This window comes from Gracilinanus agilis, chromosome 3, assembly GCF_016433145.1.
Source record: "Gracilinanus agilis isolate LMUSP501 chromosome 3, AgileGrace, whole genome shotgun sequence".
Lineage (NCBI taxonomy): Eukaryota > Metazoa > Chordata > Mammalia > Didelphimorphia > Didelphidae > Gracilinanus > Gracilinanus agilis.
The window spans coordinates 76,433,260-76,452,790 of record NC_058132.1 but is presented as its reverse complement, the minus strand read 5'-3'; the positions used below and the strand labels follow the sequence as shown (position 1 = coordinate 76,452,790).

The 19,531-nt window shown below is 39.2% G+C and overlaps 1 protein-coding gene across 1 annotated transcript in view; it reads left to right on the top strand.

The window, feature by feature from the left end:
- ZMPSTE24 (zinc metallopeptidase STE24) overlaps nucleotides 1–19,531 on the top strand; it is a 56,804-nt gene that overhangs the window by 23,695 nt on the left and 13,578 nt on the right. Inside the window, exons 4-7 of the mRNA XM_044668025.1 lie at nucleotides 423–539; nucleotides 2,216–2,368; nucleotides 7,303–7,444; nucleotides 16,735–16,919. Of these exons, the coding sequence (XP_044523960.1) occupies nucleotides 423–539; nucleotides 2,216–2,368; nucleotides 7,303–7,444; nucleotides 16,735–16,919 (597 nt within the window). The remainder of the gene's footprint in view (nucleotides 1–422; nucleotides 540–2,215; nucleotides 2,369–7,302; nucleotides 7,445–16,734; nucleotides 16,920–19,531) is intronic.

Below are 19,531 nucleotides of genomic sequence, written 5' to 3'. Positions count from 1 at the left end.
CAATGATCTTCAGGTAGTCAGGGGTAGATAGATTGCAGAGGTTTGGTAAGAATAAATGGCTGGTGAGATAATGGAGGCAGTGACAATAGATGAGTTTTTTTTTTCTTGGGATTTTAGTATTGAAAGGAAAGAAAGATATAGGGTGATACTCTGAGGAAATAACAGGGTCAAGGGAAGTCTTTCAGAGAATGGAGGAAGTGTCAAGAAAGTGAGCTAGTGTGCTAGAGAGACTAGTTTAGCAGGGCCAGGAAATGATTGTTGGGAAAAGTTCCCATAGGAGAAGGGGTGGGGGATAGGATTGAGAACATGAATGAAGGTAGTTAACTAGCAAAGAGAATGGCCAACTCATTTTTTGAGACATAGGGGAATTGAATTGCTTATACATTATAGAAATAGTCATTGTCTTTTCCTGTTGTTCTTAGATCACTCAGTCCTTGATGTTCCTGTTTTTGGCCACACTCTTCAGTGCCCTCACTGGCTTGCCTTGGAGTCTTTACAATACATTTGTCATAGAAGAAAAGCATGGTTTCAATCAGCAGGTATTGTAGAATGCTTTGCCACTGTTCATTGTCACCTGGAAAGGACTTTTCTTCTTTTTTGTGCCAGGGGCCTTCAGTTTTACTTGGAAAAAAACACAGAATTACCAAGTAATCAAAAGAACTCACTCTTCAATCAGGAAAAAGGGATAAATTTAAGGTATTTGGTCATTACACAGAGTCATACATCGAATACCATATAAAACCAAAGGCCCTGGGAGAAGACACCGTACCAGATGCCACCTCCACCCTGGGAGAAAACACACTAAATGCTTTCTCCAAAGAGGAAAGGCGATTGGGAGTCCTTATATCTTCTGGGTAATTAAGCATGGGAAACCTACAGAAACTAATTATAAACAGGTTTGTAAACCTCTTCGCAACCAGCAATTAGGGTCTTAAGATGCATCAGCTGTAACAAAGGCAAAGGTCAAACTAAAAACCTGGGCTTCATTCAAACTTTCATCCAATAGAGAAGCCTCCAAAACAAAAAGGTGTTTAACATTCAAACCAAAATAGGGGTACTTGGCACTGGAATTTCTCAAAGCTAAGGGGGGTAAACTTGAGTCATCCAAAAATCCACATTGACAATTTAAACATTCATCACTTAACTTTTACATGTATCACTTCTGTTGCTTGACTACACCAAGGAAAAATGCATAGCAGGTGTGACAAATGTTGATGTTTTCCTTTTTTTTTTTTTTTTTTTTTTTTTTTTAATACCCTTACCCTTCAGTCTTAGAATCAATACTGTGTATTAGCTCTAAGGCAGAAGAGTGGTAAGGGCTAGGCAGTGGGGGTTAAGTGACTTGCCCAGGGTCACACAGCTAGGAAGTGTCTTGAGGCCAGATTTGAACCTAGGATCTCCTGTCTCTAGGCCTGGCTCACTGTTCCATTGAGCTACCTAACTGCCTGCCCCCTGGTTTTTTTTTTTTTCCCCCTTTTGGTAAAAATTCATTAATAAGCTTAAAAATTTCTCAGGTGATGAATTTCAAACCAGCTTATTTTTTAAGGTGTAAGGGGAGATACAAGCAAAAAAATCAAACAAACAAAAAAAAGAACTCAGGTCAGAAAAGAGAGGTCTGCTCTGTAGAACCAATCCTACTTGAGTCTTACTATGGAGTGGCATCCTCTCTCATGACACTACTACAAATAAAGAAGGTAGTCATTTCTTTACAGTATTCTGGTTATTGTACAATTACAGTTACAAAGTAGAGGAAAGGGGTTATCACCCAGGAAGTTGAAGGTACCCTCAGGGTAAAGTAGGATCATTGCATGCTAGTGTTTAATATTCTGTTCAGTACTTCAGTAATTCTGGGTTTCAGCAGTGTGGGCATTCTCTTATATAACTTGTAAAAGATCTTAAAAAGTTGCTGTTGCCATGTATATTCAACATCTGGTGACCAATGTTCTGCCCTAAAGCTAGACTGCCCCTCAGACACACAAATGTGGGTAGTTCTCCTCTGGGCCAGAATCCTTTCCTGCTTGTTTGGACCTTCCAGAGATTGTACTTTGCTGCTATGGCCTTAGAACCTAGGGGAACTTTAATAATTCAGTGAGCCATTGGAGTAGGACTTGAGTAGGAGAGTAATTGACAGTACTTTAAACAAATAGTTGTATTCATTTGGTTATTTAAGGAGTAAAAGTAAGGTAGCAGCTTTCTGTCATGATTTCTTTTTCAGACCTTAGGGTTCTTCGTGAAGGATGCTCTCAAGAAATTTGTCGTGACTCAGTGTATTTTATTGCCCGTTACCTCACTACTGCTTTATATCATTAAAATTGGAGGTGACTACTTTTTCATCTATGCCTGGCTGTTCACATTAGTTGTTTCTTTGGTGAGTAAAGTGTCTGTTTTTCATTAAAAAAAAAGACATTCAACAAAATAATTACTATAATTTTAATTAGCATGAAAATTACCATTTATTTTGAGAATAATTTTAATGTGATTGCACTGACACATTTTTAAATTTTAGTTTTTATTCTGAATTTGACTAATACCTTAGAGAGAACATTACCATTTAAAAAATCAAATCTTTACTATGTACAACTTGCTTTAAAAAAATAAAAAAATTACTTTCTTTTTTAAAGAATGCTTTTTATTTTTTCTTAATGACATTTATAAACAATTTTTAACATTTTTTTTATGATTTTTGAGTTCTAGATTCCTTTCTTCCTTTCCTATTTCCTTGAGAAGGCAAGCATTTTGATATTATACATGCACCAATTTGAAAAAATGTATTTCTATATTAGTCATGTTGTAAAAGACGAAAATTATCCTTAAGGAACAGGTGAAATTCAAGTGAATGTTATTAAACTGCCTTGTTGACTCATGTTTGTTTGGAATACTAGGACTACCATAACTAATCTTAGAATTTTAAGAAATTTCTTTTTGAGTTTTTCTGTTAGTTCTTTTCTTTCTAGGAAGGAGAATAAGCCAGCAAAGGAGGTTAGTAGCATGGAAACTGAGGGAGGGTAGAGTATCAAGGAGGGATGGTTAATCATGTCAAATGCTGTACAGAGGTCACCTGGGAAGAAGAGGAATGAGGAAAGAGGTCATTTACATTTGACAACTCAGAGATCATTGGTGGCCTCACGGAAAGCTCTTTCAGTAGAATGGTAAAAAGAAAAGCCAGCTTGGAAGAAGAGTAAGGTGTGAGTGAGTGGAGAGGTGACATTTTCATATTGGAGGCAAGGATTCAGGTCCTTTTGGTACCTAGAATAGTCAGACAAATAGTCTGAGGAGAGGAAGATTTGGGAGAAAAGTATGGAAGTAATCAGTGTGTATTTGTATAACCTTTATATGCATACATGTAATAACCATACAATTACATATACTTTCTAACTATTTCTCACCAGTTCCCTTCATTTAATCTATGTCTCAGTCAAACCGATCTATTTATTGTTCTGCTGATACACCTTGAGAGTGTGGTTCTCTTCTGTGTGGTTCCAAATCATTCTTCAAGTGACAAGTCAGTTACCTCCTCTAGGAAGCCTCCCTGTCATTCTCTGTCACTTACCTGGCACCTAATTGCATGCTTCCATGCTCATTTTTATTTAGAATCATAAAATAGTCTTTTGTGAAAGTGATCTTTGCCAGTATAATCATGGGTTCTTAGCATTTATAAAAATTATGAGGAAATGCGCATCGGCCATGGGTGGGGAGGGGTGCGGGGGGTGACGGGGAAAGTAGGAGCATGAATCATGTAACCATGTCAAAAATGAATATTAATAAATGGTTAAAAAAATTATGAGACCTCAGAGGTCATCTAGAACCAACCCTTTCATTTTGTAGATGAAAAAGGTGAGGCACAGAGATGGGGAGAAATTTGCCCAAGGCTACATAAGTACTAAGTGCTGGAGCTGGGATTGAAGTCTAGGCCTTCTGACTCTTAAAGCCATTGCTCTCTCCACTAGATCATGCTGTTTTTCATCATTCTTGGGTTAGTTTACTTGAAATGTGTTAATTATCTCCATCACCAGATCATCCTCAGGAATTCTGGCCTGTACATCTTTTTCCCCACAGGGCCTTGATAGTGCAATGTACATGAGTATTGTGTGAATGAAGGTGGTATGGTAGAGAAACACTTGTTTTCTCTACTATCTTTTCTCTTTTCACTCTCTTTCGCCCTTTCCCCTACACCTCTGAAATGCACTTCTCATTCATCAGGCTTAGAAACATCTGCAGTGCTAGAGATTCAGGAAAGAAGTTTCTGTATGGTGATTTTCTTGAAGGACATTGATTATGAGATTTTGCACAATCACTGCATCATTTAAGGTCTAGTTTAGTCTAAAAACAGTGGAGGCCCTGAACTAGTCTGTATAAGGATAGCTCTTAGAGCTGCCAGGAACTTTAATTAGCAAGACAGATCTAAAAACAGGCAGTGAACTTCCTGTGACTAAAGTAAGTACTACTATATTCAGTGACACACTGAAAAGAAGATCCCAAAAAGGGAACTCAGTACATCTCAGTTTCTATTTGGGCTCTCATTGGGAGAAGATGGTCAGATATAGGTGGGTCACATGTAAAAGTAAATGACTTTGCAAAAAATGACTAGGGAAAAGATCTTTGGATCACTACCAGTTCTGCTAGACTCTTGTCTTAGACTCATTGTTGCACTCTGCCTTGTCTCCTGGATGGCAGCCTTCTTTTTGACACATTAGTGTCTGCACAGGCACTTTTCCCTTCGTCTCATACTTACTTATCCTAGAGACAAGGCTTAGGGGTCACGTGTGTCTGTGTATTGTTACTGCTCTGCCTTCTGGGGCCGCTTCTCAGCCTTCAGTTGCTGAAGAACCATCAAGCTATACAGCTTGGGCTTGAACAGATGCCATATCTTAACTTTTGGAACAGTTTTTCTATTGCTACTTATGAGTCCTAATAAACATAAAAAGGTTCACCAGTAATGTTGGTCCAGATTGGCTGGATGTGGCTAGCATCCTTATTGCCTCTAGGATGAAACAAATCACTTTGCTTGGTATTTAAACCATCTACAATTTGGCTGTCACCTTTCTGGATGTTTTATATCATCTGTCCTCACATGCATACTCATCATTGCAGACCAATTAGATTTCTAGTTAGCTGCTCCCTGAACTCAATGTCCTATCTCCTATCTCCTATGCACTTCCCTCTTAGAATCCCCACCTCCTTTGAAACTCAACTGGAAGACAAGACCTCTTCCAACTCTAAGATGTGCTTGTGACCTGGGGAGTAATAGCATCAGAAGACAGACCAGCAAGACAAGTGGCCTGGAGAAGTTCTCAGCAAAGTTTCTCAGGGTCCTGGAAAACAGTGATCCACTTTTTAAGTATTAAAAAATGATGGAGGTGTGGGACAGCACTTAGGTGGCTCAGTGGATTGAGAGCCAAACCTAGAGATAGGAGGGTCTGAGTTCAGTCTGACCTCAGACACTTTCTAGTAGTGTGACCCTGGACAAGTCACAATCTCAATTGCCTAGTCCCTCCTGCTCTTCAAGGATTGTCAGTTAGTCCCACATTAATTTTTCAGCCCCACTCACAGGCTTTTATTAGTCACTTAGCATTATTGTCAGAGACTGCCATCTCATCTAGAACATTTGATTGTGTCACATGTAAATCTGTTAATTTTACCTAATAATATTGTAATATTTACTTACCTTTAAAAAAGGTGCAGGATTGGCAGAACCAAAGAGCCCTGCACTAATGAGCAAGAACAGATTAATTTTCTTTCCTCTAGCCTTCTTCCCTACTTCCCTGTTTCTGTTAAATGCACTACCATCTTTTCCATTCATTACTTTAGAGTCATCTCTGATGGTTTTCTTTCTTACTGCCAATCCACCCCATTCAGTTGTCACGTTTTATCTAGTCTGTGTCTCTTTAACTATCCCCTTTTCTCTGGTCAAGAAGCTAACATGCTAGTTCCAGCCCTCATCATCTCTTGCCCAAAGTATTGTAATAGCCTGATTAGTGACTCTTCTTTCCCCTCTCCTCAATCCATCCAAATATAGTTGCTAAAATATTCTTCTCTTAGTAAGTCTCAAAAACCTTAAGTTATTCCCCTTTGCCTAGAGAGCAGTGATGGGCAAACTATGGTTGGAGTAGGGGGTGGGGGGCGGGTGAAATGTTCTATTCGGCTGCCCGACATTATTCCTAATCTGACGAATACAATGAGTAGGAAACAATACAATGAAACTTCGAAAGAGTTGCCTTAGAAACAGACTGACAAATGAGCATTTCCTTTCCTTTGGCCCCCTCTTTAAAAAGTTTGCCTATCACTGGTCTAGAGGATAAAATACTCCTTAGGCTAGCATTTAGGATCTTCAACAGTTTGAATCCCTCCTGCGTTTCCATTCTGATTTCCAACTCTTCCCTTTTTCTGTTGCAGACAAACCAGACAACTATTTCCTGAATTCAGCTTTCCATCTCCTACTTCTTTATCTCTTCATGAACTATTCCCACTAGTCTTGAATATAATCTCTCCTCATCTCTGCCCCATAGAATTGGTTTCTCTTCAGGACCCAATTCTGGTACTATCTCTTTTGTGAAGTCTTCTTTGATCTCCACTCCAGGCCCCCTCCCCCTCAGGTTTTGGTGTTGCCTTCCTCCCTTGAATTCTCTTAACCTTATTTTTTTGTGTACATATGGATTCTTTTCTCCTGTTCCCCATTGTAAGCTCCCTGACAATGGGGATATTTCTTTTTGTCCATATAACATACTAGATAGTCACTTACAGTTTATTCATTTAAATTCTCCACACAATGAAAACTTGAGGGAAAGATTCTTTCTGCTTGGGGCTGGGGTGATCTCTTTGTTTTGGAGGAAACTCGTGATCTGAGTCTTGAAGGGAGGGAGGAGCTTCAGTAGACTGGAATGGGAGGCAGACTTTTCCAGGCATGGGGACACAATAAACAGGAGAGCTCAGGACAGCATCTGCTGGAATATTGGAGGGGATAAAGTTGGAAAGCCAGATTGGAGACAGGTTGTGGGAACTTAGACTTTATTCAGTAGGCAGTGGGGAATCACTGATAGATTTTTAAGGAGAGGAGTGATGTTGATCCTACTTGTCAATTAGGAAAAGTCCTCAAGTGGTATGTGAAGGAAGGGTGGCCTGGAGAGGTTGAAGGCAGGAAGAGATAAGGGATCTTATCCATCACAGAGCTCTGGTCAGAGGGACTAAGGAGTTGTAACAAAATCCAGAACATTTCTGGGAACCTAGAAACACTTTGTAAAACCTGTTCATGTTCATCCTTCTTCAAGAAACTTCTTAGAGGTTGTTCTCACTTTTACATTTCAGGTGCTTGTCACTATCTATGCTGACTACATCGCCCCTTTATTTGATAAATTCATTCCTTTGCCTGAGGGAACCCTCAAAGAAGAAATTGAAGTAATGGCAAAGAATATTGACTTTCCTCTGACTAAGGTGTATGTGGTGGAAGGTAAGGCTTTACTGAGGGTAAGAAGGTCTTAGCTTTGTACCTTGTCATTAAGTTTCTAAGATGCAAATGAAGGAATGTCCCAACTTTTTTTACAGTTAAGATTTAAAATTTTGAATCTTGAGTTTTCAAAGAATTAGGCATATAGCAGAACACCAATATTATTGGGAAATAATGACAAGATTTCTCTTAATGTAATAAAAAAATATAGATGGAATGTGATTTAATCTTCAGGATAATGTCAGCTTATAAAGAGAATAATAATTTGCTCCTGTGTCCAAAACATTTTCTTTACTGCATTCCTGTAAGATAAGTAATAGAAGTATTTTTTTCCTTGACTTCACTAACATTTATTTAGAAGGCATTTTAAATTTCCATTTATAGATGAGGAAATTATGTCCTAAAAAAATTGGTGTTGTCTTGTCCAGTCACATTAACTACTAGCATTGGCATCAAGATTCAAACCTGTCTCTAGACTCCAAATACTTTTTTCTATTATACCACACTCTTTCAATTCCCGAATAATAAATAATACCACAATCTCATTTGATTCTTAAAAAATAATTATCTAAGGTAGGGAATACAGGTATTATTATGATCATTGTATAAGGAGAGAAACTGAGGTCCAAAGAGATTATAACACTAAGTAGCACATTTTGAGGGCTTTATTTTGCTTATCAAGATCATACTACACCCAGAACCATAGACCCCTTTGCAGTTAATTCAGGGAAAAGGCTATCCAGATCAAACTGTAGCCTTCCTTATACTGCCTTGCTAAAAGAATATGTTCTTCACATATAGAATGGTTATTGTATTGCTTACTTTCTCAGTTGGGTGGGGAAAGGGCTGGAGGGAGGGAGAAAATTTAGAATTCAAAATAAATAAGTAATATTACAGATATTTTTAAGCACTTAAAAAAGAATATAATCTAAAACTGAGAAATTGAATCCTATTCACTTCAGAACTAATTGTTCAGTCAACAAGTCTTTATTGAATATGTACTTTGTGTTCAGCATTGTAAGAAAAACAAAATTACAGGATGTGGTTCCATCTTCAAGAGTTTAGTTTAATGAGGAGGACTTTCCAGCAAAAGGGAACAACATAAGTGAAGTCATGGAGAGTGGAATGAGATAAGTGCAGCCATCATCCCTGCTAGCTTTCATCTTAGCTCTCTTGACCCTTTTGTGGCTAAACCCTGTGAGAAGATCATCTACAATAGGTGCCTCTAGTTTCTCTTCTTCACTTTCCTTTTAAGTCTCTGGATTCTGGCTTCCAATCTCATCATTCAACTGAAACTACTGTTCTATAGTTACCAGTGATCTTTTAATTGTCCAGTCTAATGGCCTCTTCTCATCCTTTTTGACCTTTCTGCAGCCTCTGAGTCTTTGTCACTCTTCTCTTTTGGTCTATATGGCACTCTCTCTCCTGGTTCCCTTTTCTACCTGCCTGTAACAATTCCTTTTTGGTCTCCTTGATGGATCTTCATCCAGTTTGCACTTGTTAACTCTCTGGATATCCTCCAGTTCTTTTGTCCTGAGCATTTTTCTCCTTCTTTACTATTTCATTTGTGGTTTCATCTGTTCCCATAGATTCAGCTATCATCTCTGTCAATGATTCTTAGATTTATTTGTCTAGCTCAAACCTTCTACTGATTTCCAATATCACATCACTTACTCTCCCATTGTCTTTTAGATATTAGAACTGTATCTCATAGATATCTCTCAGCACATCCAAAACTGAACTCGTTATCTTTCTTTCTTCCCAAACTCTCCTCTTCCTAACTTACCTCTTATTGAGGATACAACCATTGTTCCCCCATCTTACAGCTTTGGTGTCATCTTTAACTTCTTATTTTCTAACCTTCTGCATCTAATCAGTTGCCATGTTCCGCCCATTTTTACCTTTGTAACATCTCAAGTATAGTATGTCTTCTCTCCTCTGACACTGCCACCTCTGGTGTAAGTCCTTATCACTTTATGCTTAAATTATTGAAATAGCTTGCTAGTTGATTTGCATGCCAGTCTTTTTCTCTTTCACTCGATCCTCTTCAGCTGTCAAAGTGATATTCCTCCAGTATGATTCTGACCATGTAATTTCCCATCCCAGTCAACTCCATTAGCTTCACAATACCTCCAGGATCAAATATAAAACCCTCTCTTTGACTTATAAAACCCTTTATAACCTGGCTCTTTTCTTATTTTCCAATCTGCTTATGCCATAACTCCCCTTCATATATTTTGTGATCCAGCGACACTGGCCTCCTTGTTATTTCTCACACTAGATACTCCATATCTGAAAGTTTTCCCTGGCTATCTCCCATACCTGGAATTTTCTCCTTTCTTGCCTTGCTTCTGTGACTTCCTTCAAGGCTCAGCTAGTTTTGCCTTCTACAAGAATCCTTTTTGAATTCTCCTTGATGCTAGTTCCTTCTATCTGCTGATTAGATCCAGTTTATACTGTTTATAGCTGGCACATAGTTGGCACACAGTTATTTGCATGTTGTCCCCTCATATCATACTGTGAGCTCCTAGAGGTCAGGGACTATCTTTTAACTTTTTCTATATCCCCTGCACAGTGCCTGGCACGTTGGTGTTGAATAAATGCTAGTTGACTGATATGTAAATACCTTGAAAATAGTAACAATATTAACATTTGTTGAATTTAATTGGGCTTTTTTTCAGAATGATTTCTTATACTATTTCACTTATAAAGGTAAAGGCATCCATAAAGAAGCTCAGGGAAGCCCTAGTATGATAATAGCATGTTAAACCATAACAGAATATGTTGTATAACACAGTATAATACAGTCTGTGCCTTCATTTAGTACTTTAAAAGATCCAAGATTTTATCAGTATGGATATTCTTTTACCAGTATTGATCCCAACCCCATAGGCAATGGTTTCTTGAATTGTGGCCCAAGGGAATTCATCATCTGGTAATCTAGCTTTTGGTGGTGATCCTTTTGGTTGTCCTTTAAATTCACCCTGAGACAAAAAGACAAGCCCACCGATAAGTTTTGCCATTAGGCAAACTGGTAGGGCCTGCAGAGCCTGTGTGCCTTGGCCTTGCTTCTGAGAGCCTGGCTGGGTTGGGGAGGCGTGTCATAGAAAATATCAGTAAAGTCTATGCATTTTTTGGTGCACTTTGGACCTATGGGAAACTCTTGGTGAGTCAACTCTACAAATGCAGTTTCTGCAATTTATTGTGTTAGAGTTTGCCTGGGGAACTGAGAAGTTAAGTGACTTGCTTGAGTCACAGCCAGTGTATATGGGTTCCAGGTAAGACCTGAAATCTTCCTGGCTGCAGGCTGGCCCTCTGCCTCTACATTACGACATGATTCTGAGGTTTATAGAACAGTTGTTAACATGCATATGGTGCTGTATATATAGTGACAACAACCTAGAGCAGTGATGGACAAACTTTTTAAAGAGCGGCCCAAAGGAAAGGAAATGCTCATCTGTCAGTCTGCTTCTAAGGCAACTCTTTTGAAGTTTCATTATATGGTATCCTATTCATTGTATTCATCAGATTAGGAATAATATCATGGTGCTGAATAGAGCATTTCAGGCCCTCCCTTCTTTCTCCCCCCCCACCCAATCTGTCCCGTGGGCTGTAGTTTGCCCATCGCTGAGCTAGAGAGTTAGCAGTCCTACCTCCTTTTTGTCCCTCCTCTTTTCCCCACCAGCTTCAACCTTTTGTGAGCTTTGGTGTGTCTGCAGTTGTTTTATAGGACAGTCACCGACTCTGATCTGCCTGTGTGTCTTCTTTAGATTTGTGTTTTTCATTGAGTTTCCTATGTAACTAACTGCATTGATTCCTTTTTTGTCCAAATTTACTTTCTTACATTATTGGCCTTAGTTGACTTTGCTCAAATGCTAATGCTTTGAGCATTGCCAATAAACATCTGAGGTGGTACGAGTTTCATTGCTGTCTTTTCTTGGATTTTGTCTTCTGTGAATTTGGGGGCATTTTTGTACTACTATTCTTACATTGAAGGTTACTTGGTGGTTTATAGTGTGGTAGCCATTTATAGGCAAGTTTTTTAACTTCCTTTTCAATTTAAAATCTATTTAATTAGATTCATAGTATTCTAGGAAAATTTTTTTAGGGAAATATATTTTTACAAGCCATTGCTAGGTACACACTGTCATCCTGGACTGAGTCCATATTAATGTCTATGTTTTAAAATTCTTTCCTCTGTCTCCTTTGTGGTACTGTACTTTCTAGTTTTTAAAACACTTAAATTATCTCATTTGATCCTCTTGGGATGAACAAACTGCAGGTCAGACCTAAGTGTGCTGTTAAAGCACCCCTAGGCCATGGATTGTCTTAGAGAAATGTAGGAGAATTCTGTATGCCAACACATATAACATGGGAGCCACATGTAAGCTAAAGATGGAATTTGTATTTCTTAGTTAGAATTAGAAAACAAAATCTTCCCAGTGATAGAATCATAAAGAAGTGAAGCAGTAAAATTTTGTTTGTTTTTTCCCCCAAAGAAATTGAAATATGTTAAAGAATAGTCAAAAGAACATGCTCCAAAAGAACCTCAACCTGGGTGTCAGGTCCTCATATGTTTCTTCTTGGCAATGGGACTGACCAGGAGCTGGTGATGTAATCTCCCTGAGCTCCTGTTTCCTCATCTATTAAATGGGTATAATAATATTTGTGTTGTCTCTCAACTGGTATCTTTTGTTCTCATGGGATCAAATGAGATAAAGTTCATAAGTCTTAGGTAATCTGGTATTAACAGTCTATGATGAAATTGTTCTGTTTCCTTGATGCCACCTCATTTTTGTGTGCCTAGTACTGACTGGCACCCATAAAACAACAGTGTCCTAAAACTTTGACATTTTCTTGTTGCTTACAAAACATGAGCCAGTTCAGGTATAGATAGAAAAGCATTTCTTTCTGATTAGTTCCATCATATTTGTGTATCTGTGGGCAAGGGCAATATAGAACTATAGGCTTACTTGACACCAACAAGATTATTTTGCTAAATAATTGTAGAGTTTAACCTAAGAAAATACTCAGGGTCTTATTTTATTTTTTATTATTTCCCTGCCTTTTAGTGTCAGCTAATTTTTAAGTATGGAGGAGAATATCTTGGTTTATGTTCACCAGTTTAGATCTTTATTACCTTCCTACTTTTTTTTTATTTTGTTTTTTTTTGTCATGCAAAACACACTCCCATATATTGGTCATTGTCATAGAGAAAACTCACACATAACCAAAACCTCAAAATAAAACCATAAATACACTGATATATGAAAGAGGACTCCTGTAGTACTCAGCTTTGCTAAATAAGTGACTCTGGTTTGTAAACCTAGATCTTTCACCTTCCAGAACATCATATTCCATACCTTTTGATCCTTTAATGTGGAAGCTGCTAAGTCCTGTGTGATTCTGTCTGTGGCTTCATGGTGTTTGAATTTTTTTCTTTCTGACTGCTTTTGCAGTATTTTCTCCTTGACTTAGGGGTTCTTGAATTTAGCTATGATATGCTTAGGAGTTGTCATTCAGGGATTTATTTCTGGAGGTGATCTATAGATTATTTCAATTTCTATTTTGCTCTCTTGTTCAAGCATATATGGGCACTTTTCTTTGATAATTTTTTTATTATTATGTCCAAACTTCTTTTTTTTTTTTTAATTATAGCTTACAGGTAGTCCAGTTTAAATTCTTTTTCTTGGATCTGTTTTCCAGGTCAGTTTTTTTTTTTCAGTGAAAGATTTCACATTTTCTTCTGTTTTTTCATTCTTTTGATTTTGTTGGTTTTATTATTTCTTGATGTCTTATGAAGTCATTAGCTTCTAGTTGCCCAGTTCTTATTTTTAAGGAATTATTTTCTTTCATGAGCTTTTGATCTTCCTTTTTCATTTGGCCCACTATTGCTTTCATTTCTCTTCCCTGATTGGGTCAAAGATATGTTAGGGCAGGGATCAGCAACCTTTTTAGCTGTGAGAGCCATAAATGCCACATTTTTAAAAATGTAATTTTGTGCGCTCCTGTAACAGCGCCTGAAAAAAAAATGGACTTTATACTCCTGCAGAAAGAGCCATATTTGGCCCTCAAAAGAGCCATACATTGCCGACCCCTGTGTTAGGGTCTGATCCAGGGAGAAAAGAACCAGGAATAAATGTTGGGGTCTGAATCAGGGAGAAACAAACCACAGATAATTCTCACAGAAGACACCTCTATGTTTTCTCTAAGGCAAAGGCCTTGTTTAATATAAACTACAAGTGTCTTATCTAGGACATGTTCAAGGCTCCTTCTAGAGATGTTTTTGTTCTGTCTCTGGAAGAATTTTGATGCCAGATGCCTGATCTGTGCTTGTTAGGGTCCAAAATGCTGAAGTGAATGAATCAATAAGGTGGGGTCAGGCTGGGCAGCTTCGTATCATTCTGTTTTTGTTATGACAAAAAGGCAAGCTTTTATAATGAGAGAGTTCTGTTAGGCAATTACCATATATCAAGATATATGTATTTTGGTGAGACAGCTTGCAAAATGATAAAAGGTTTTTTGTTTATGGAAGGTTGGCACAAGAGGTCTAAAATTCTTTCAGAGACTGTCATTGCTGGGAATCTGGAGGCCTATTTGGGTTTTCATTGACCTGGAGTACTACACAGATTGCCTCAAACTGCTGGGACTCAGGTCTTCACTACAAGCTTGGCCTGGGACTCTTGACCTTGCTCTGGACTTACACAGATTAAGTATAGACTGCCCAGGGCTAGAATTCTGGACCTTACTGCAGGCTTGCTTGGAACTTTATGGGATTGTATTGCTGTTGGCTTAGGCAGAGGCTCAGGGTCTGGATCTCTGCTTGGGTGGGACTCAGAACCTGGAACATTATATGAGGGGTGGAGGGGGCTTGCTGTTGGCTTGCTCCTTGTTAGAGCCTCCTACTGGCTGTGCTCCCCTCTCACCCCAGTGAACTTTATGCTCTCTGCCCATCTTTCAAGTTGTCTTTGGTGTGAAAGTTGCTTCACTCAGTCTCTTTATTGGTTCTTTCATGCCAGTATTTATTTTATGCTGTTATTTTAAGATTGGTTGGAGAGGATTCTCATGATGATTTTGAGCTTCTCTGCTTTTACTGTCATCTTGGCTCTGCCTCCTATTACCTCCCTACTTTCAGCAATGTTTTATACTCTTTTTCTCCTCTGCCTATATTGAAATTATTTAAATTATCCCTTCATCTATTAACTTGACCCTCTGACCTCAACTTCTTATATATATCTGTAGTATGTAGATAGGCAGCTAGATGGCAAAGAGCATAGAGCTCTAGGTACAGAATCAAGAAGACCTAAGCTCAAATATGGCGTAGACACTAGTGTGAGATCTTGGACAACTCATCTTTGTTTGCCTTTATGAGAAGAATAAGAGCACTTCTCTGATGAACAAATGAGATGTTTGTAAAATTCTTTGCAAACCTTAAAATGTTACTGTGTAAGTGCTAATTATCATCATTGACCTTTCCTCCTTTCCTTGATTCCTGGGCTGCCTAGAAAACAACTTACTGGATCAGTATGTATTCAGCCCAATGGCCCTTTGCCATTTGTATCTGAGTTGTAAAATCTGATGTTCAGAGTGATGACTGAGTTTTTGATTAAAGGTTAATTTATGTTGTGTATATTCTCTTCGTTAGGATCAAAAACAGTTTAAAAGTTTTCACAAAAGTCTTCTAAATTTTACAAACATACAGCATAACATTCCCAATAACTTCAGTGTTCCTACACTTAAAATATCTAAGTAATAACCAGTACAAGTCAAAGAATATTGAATAAAATACTTCAATATTTTCTGATAAAAATATTTTAAGGACCTGATAGATTAAAAAAAAAAGAAGAAGAATTTAAGACAGAGTTAGCATGACACTGTTAAGAGTGCTGGTCCTAGAAGTGACAAGCCCAGGCTGTCTTGGCCTGTCCTGCCCTGTCCTGTCCTGTTGTAAGGTTGGAATTTGGAATTCATAGCAAGTCAGTGAGACTTATGGCAGGTAGTAACAAGTCACAGAGATTATATAGCAAGTCAGTGACACTTATAGCAGGTAAGGTAGGAATTTGGATAGCAAATGCAGAATATGGATTTATGGCAGTCAGAGAACCAGGACCCCCTCTGGGCGCCTTCCTGGAACAGTCTGAAGCCTGTTATTCTGGGATACCCTGTTATCTATGCAAACATTTCGGACAGTCTATATAACCCCTGTAATCCTCCCCCCAAACATGGCTCTATTTGGGAGCTGTCCTAGTGTGCATGCTAGTAATATATAAAGTGTCTTCTGTAACTTGCATTGTCTCTAGGTCTTCATTCTTGGGTCAGGATTCAGAACCCTAACACCTTCCCATCTTATCTTTTCTCTTCCTGACCTGACTCAACCTTGCTGGTCTTGTCTCCTCCCCTCTAGTTCTGTCTTCTCCCCTCCTGGCTCCAACACTTAGTGATCATGTGACCTCACTGGGCTCTAGTCCGCCCTCTATTAGACAGACAGTTAGTTACCAGTCAGCTGCTTCTTTCATTGTGTATAGGGGTCAGACTTTGGAGGCCTAAAAGCTCCATTTATCTCCTAAGTTCTCTCTTCTAAAGATCATTATTTCATCAGATCAGGTCCCTTCTTTTATATAGAGCACAGCTTTTCCACTCCTTTGCGGGTGTACCTTATGATTTGCCATGGCCCGAACATCGACCATTTGGTGATTAATTGTCCCAGGCTGAGCCTTTCTTCTAGCCAAGCTGGTCTCATACAGTTATTTGCTTCTGGCCTGTCACTTGGCCTGTCTGTTAGGCCTACCAGATTGGAACAGAGTTCATGCTGTGCTTCTAAAGCATGGAGGAGTCAGGATTGCTGTGGTACCCATGTGACAAGTCAAAATGAGATTTGAGTGGAGTATTATCAGGCTTCTCATTAGCAGTGATGTTAAACTTTAAACCCATCCTTATTTCCTGTTATATTACCAAGGGAGATAGCACCAGCTTTGGGAACAGGAAGACCATTTGATTTTTAAGGCCTACTTGTGACTCTGAGCAGATTGTTTAACTTCTCACTGACCATGAGCTCCCTCTAACATGCTTTATGATTTCTGTGCCAATGACATCCTAGGGTTCAACAAAAGGTATTGATTGTTGTGGCTTATTTTAACAGTGATTTTAGGTAGGTGACTGAGTCCCCTTAAATGGAGCGTTAGCATGACAGAAAGATGTTTTTCTTCATTCCTCTGTTAGCGACAGTGAATTAGAACCCAGCCATTTCAGGCCCTGAAAGTTGTTTCTCTCTCTCTTTTGAACTCTCCCAATAGGTTCAAAGCGCTCCTCCCACAGCAATGCTTACTTTTATGGATTCTTCAAGAACAAGCGGATAGTTTTGTTTGACACGCTGCTGGAAGACTACTCGATACTGAACAAAGATCATCAGGAGGAGAGCTCCCCGGAACCCCAGAGTATTGGAGAGGGGGAGAATCCTGAAACAAAGGCCAAAGCGAGAGTGAGTTTTTGTCCTCTGCTAGAGTAACTGTAGCCACCTTTGTCACTCCCAGGAGTGCAGCCCCTGATGAGAAAAAATGGAAATCCCTTGAGTGTTCCTATACCTATCCACTGCTTATATATAGAACCCCTTGTATCTCTAGTGCAAGGATAGAGGCTCCCTGGGCCATTGGAGCTGCTTGCTATAGTGGTTTATTTTCATCTGACACAGTCCATTAAGAGCAAATTAGGTTTCAAATAGAGGGTCCTCTTTTAATTTTTTTTTTTTTAAAACCCTTACCTTCTGTCTCAATACTGTGTATTGGCTCCATGGCAGAGTGGTAAGGGTAGGCAATGGGGGTCAAATGACTTGTCCAGGGTCACACAGCTGGGAAGTGTCTGAGGTCAGATTTGAACCTAGGACCTTTTGTCTCTAGGCCTGGCTCTCAATCTACTGAGCCACCTGGACCCCCCTACCACCCCCCTACATTTTAGCATAACCCTCAGGCCTGTAATGGAGACTAGGCAGCCAACATCAGCATGGAGTGGAGGCATTGTTAATTGGAATGTTTGAGAAGGAGGAATGTTGTTATTGGTTCCTTGAAAATCATTAGTCTAAGCTTTGTAGCTGGTGGATCAGTGGTTAGAGTACCAGGCTTAGAGTCAGGAAGAATTGAATTTAAATCAGGCCTCAGGCATACTAGCAGAGTGACCCCTGGCAGGTCACTATCTGTTTCCTCAACTGCAAAATGGGAATAATAATAGGAATATTGTGAAGATCAAATGAGATGATATTTAGAACACTTTTAGCAGGGTGCCTTTCACATAGTATGCACTGTGAATGCTTATTCTCTTCCCTTTCCCCTGCTATGTTCCTGGCATTCTTTTTAGTGCCTTCAGGCTTTACACTGATGGAGGAGGGTCTAGAGGCCCATCTTGGCATTTCTCCTCCTGGTGCTGACCAGCTGAGGGAGTAGCAGGATGTTGTGTTCCTGTGGAAGCACTTGGAATTTTGCCCATGGCAAGGGATAGTATTCAGGAAAGGCCAAACCTGTGATAAGACCATTTGAGGGTAGCCTGGCTGGTGCCTGAGTCTCCACCCCATTGGCTTAGGGACAAGAGGCAAAGTCCAGCCAAGTTAGCATTCAGTGAGATGGGCCTGCTCAGTGGTTCTGGGGGTTCACAAGATGCTTAGAAGGGGCAGCAGCCTGCTCACTGATTCAAGGAAACTCTTCCCTCACACAGACAGAAGGACCATATCTAGCAGCTAAGAGGGAGTGAGGACATACTTCACACAGTTAATTGTGTTTTCCTCACCATGTTCCACATATACTAGGAAGAAATCAAACTTTTTCTACATTTTTTTCCCTACTGCTGTTGTCAAGGCAATAACAGGGTGAAATTAAAGTATTACTCAAAGCCTGGCCAGATTAAGGTTTAAGGGGGAGTTTGTAAATACTACAGGATCAAAGAATTTAAAGCAAGAAAAGAAGCCTTAGGGATTATGTAGTCTGACCTTGCCATTACAGAAGGAATGTGACTGGTTCCTGATAGGAGAAAGGGCTTCTCCAAGGCTATGTATGTAGTAATTAGCAGAATTCAGTTGTAGAGGCAACTAGGTTTGCTCAGTAGATAGAGAACTAGCCCTGGAAACAGGAGGTGTCCTGGGTTTCAATCTGGCCTCATACACTTCCTAGCCATGTGACTTTGGGCAAGTCATTTAACTTCCATTGCCTAGCCCTCACCACTCTTTTGTCTTGGATATTAGTATTAATTCTAAAACAGAAAGTAGTAAGAGTTTTAAAGAAAGAACTCACGTAAAATTTCTGCCTGCTTGCAGGGCTTCTAGCCCTGTAAGAATGCAGAAAACACCAGGTCCTCTGCTCTCAGTTTCATGGCCTTTAGACCACATTCTAAAACTTTAAAGAGAAACTAGCTACCTACTTTTTTTTTATTAACTTAAATTTTTACTTTGAAGTTAACAAATTGCATGTAGAATAAGCTTTTACATTTAGATAGTCAAAGAAAAAAAGAGGGTTGTAGTTGGAATGGCCAGCCTCTGTTATGTGTAGTTTGCTTTTAAGATATATAATAATATCAGCCTCCTTTCACAGCTGTCCTACTGGTCTGCCCTTTCTGGTTTTCTGTTTTTTTTTTTTTCCCCCTTTGGTAAGCCTTTGCACATGTAAGCTTGCGCACGTACGTGCACACGTGCGTACACACCCACAGAGCTTCCTAGTGATACCTCTAACTCTGTGAAGCAAGGAATTGATAAGAGAAGAGAAAGGGAGAATTGTAGTAGCTTTAGATTACATTTAGCTTAGCACAGGGCCTGGTACATAGTAGGTGCTACATAAATGATTATTCTCTTCCCTTCCCATTTATTTATTGTTGTCAACATTCCCCATATGTTGTGTTGTTGCCTACCATAGAACACCTGTTTTGTCTTGAAGAATAATGGTTTTTACTATACAATGGAGACCAAGATCACAATAGTTTCCTCCTTGGGGTAGATTGTGGAGGGTTGGCCCAGCTAGAGCTCCTTGAGATCCATTTTCTGTTATTACTTCTTTCTCCTTCAGTTTTGGGATCCAAAGTCCCCTTTTTGCCTGATGAATGAATTCCACAAGCTTT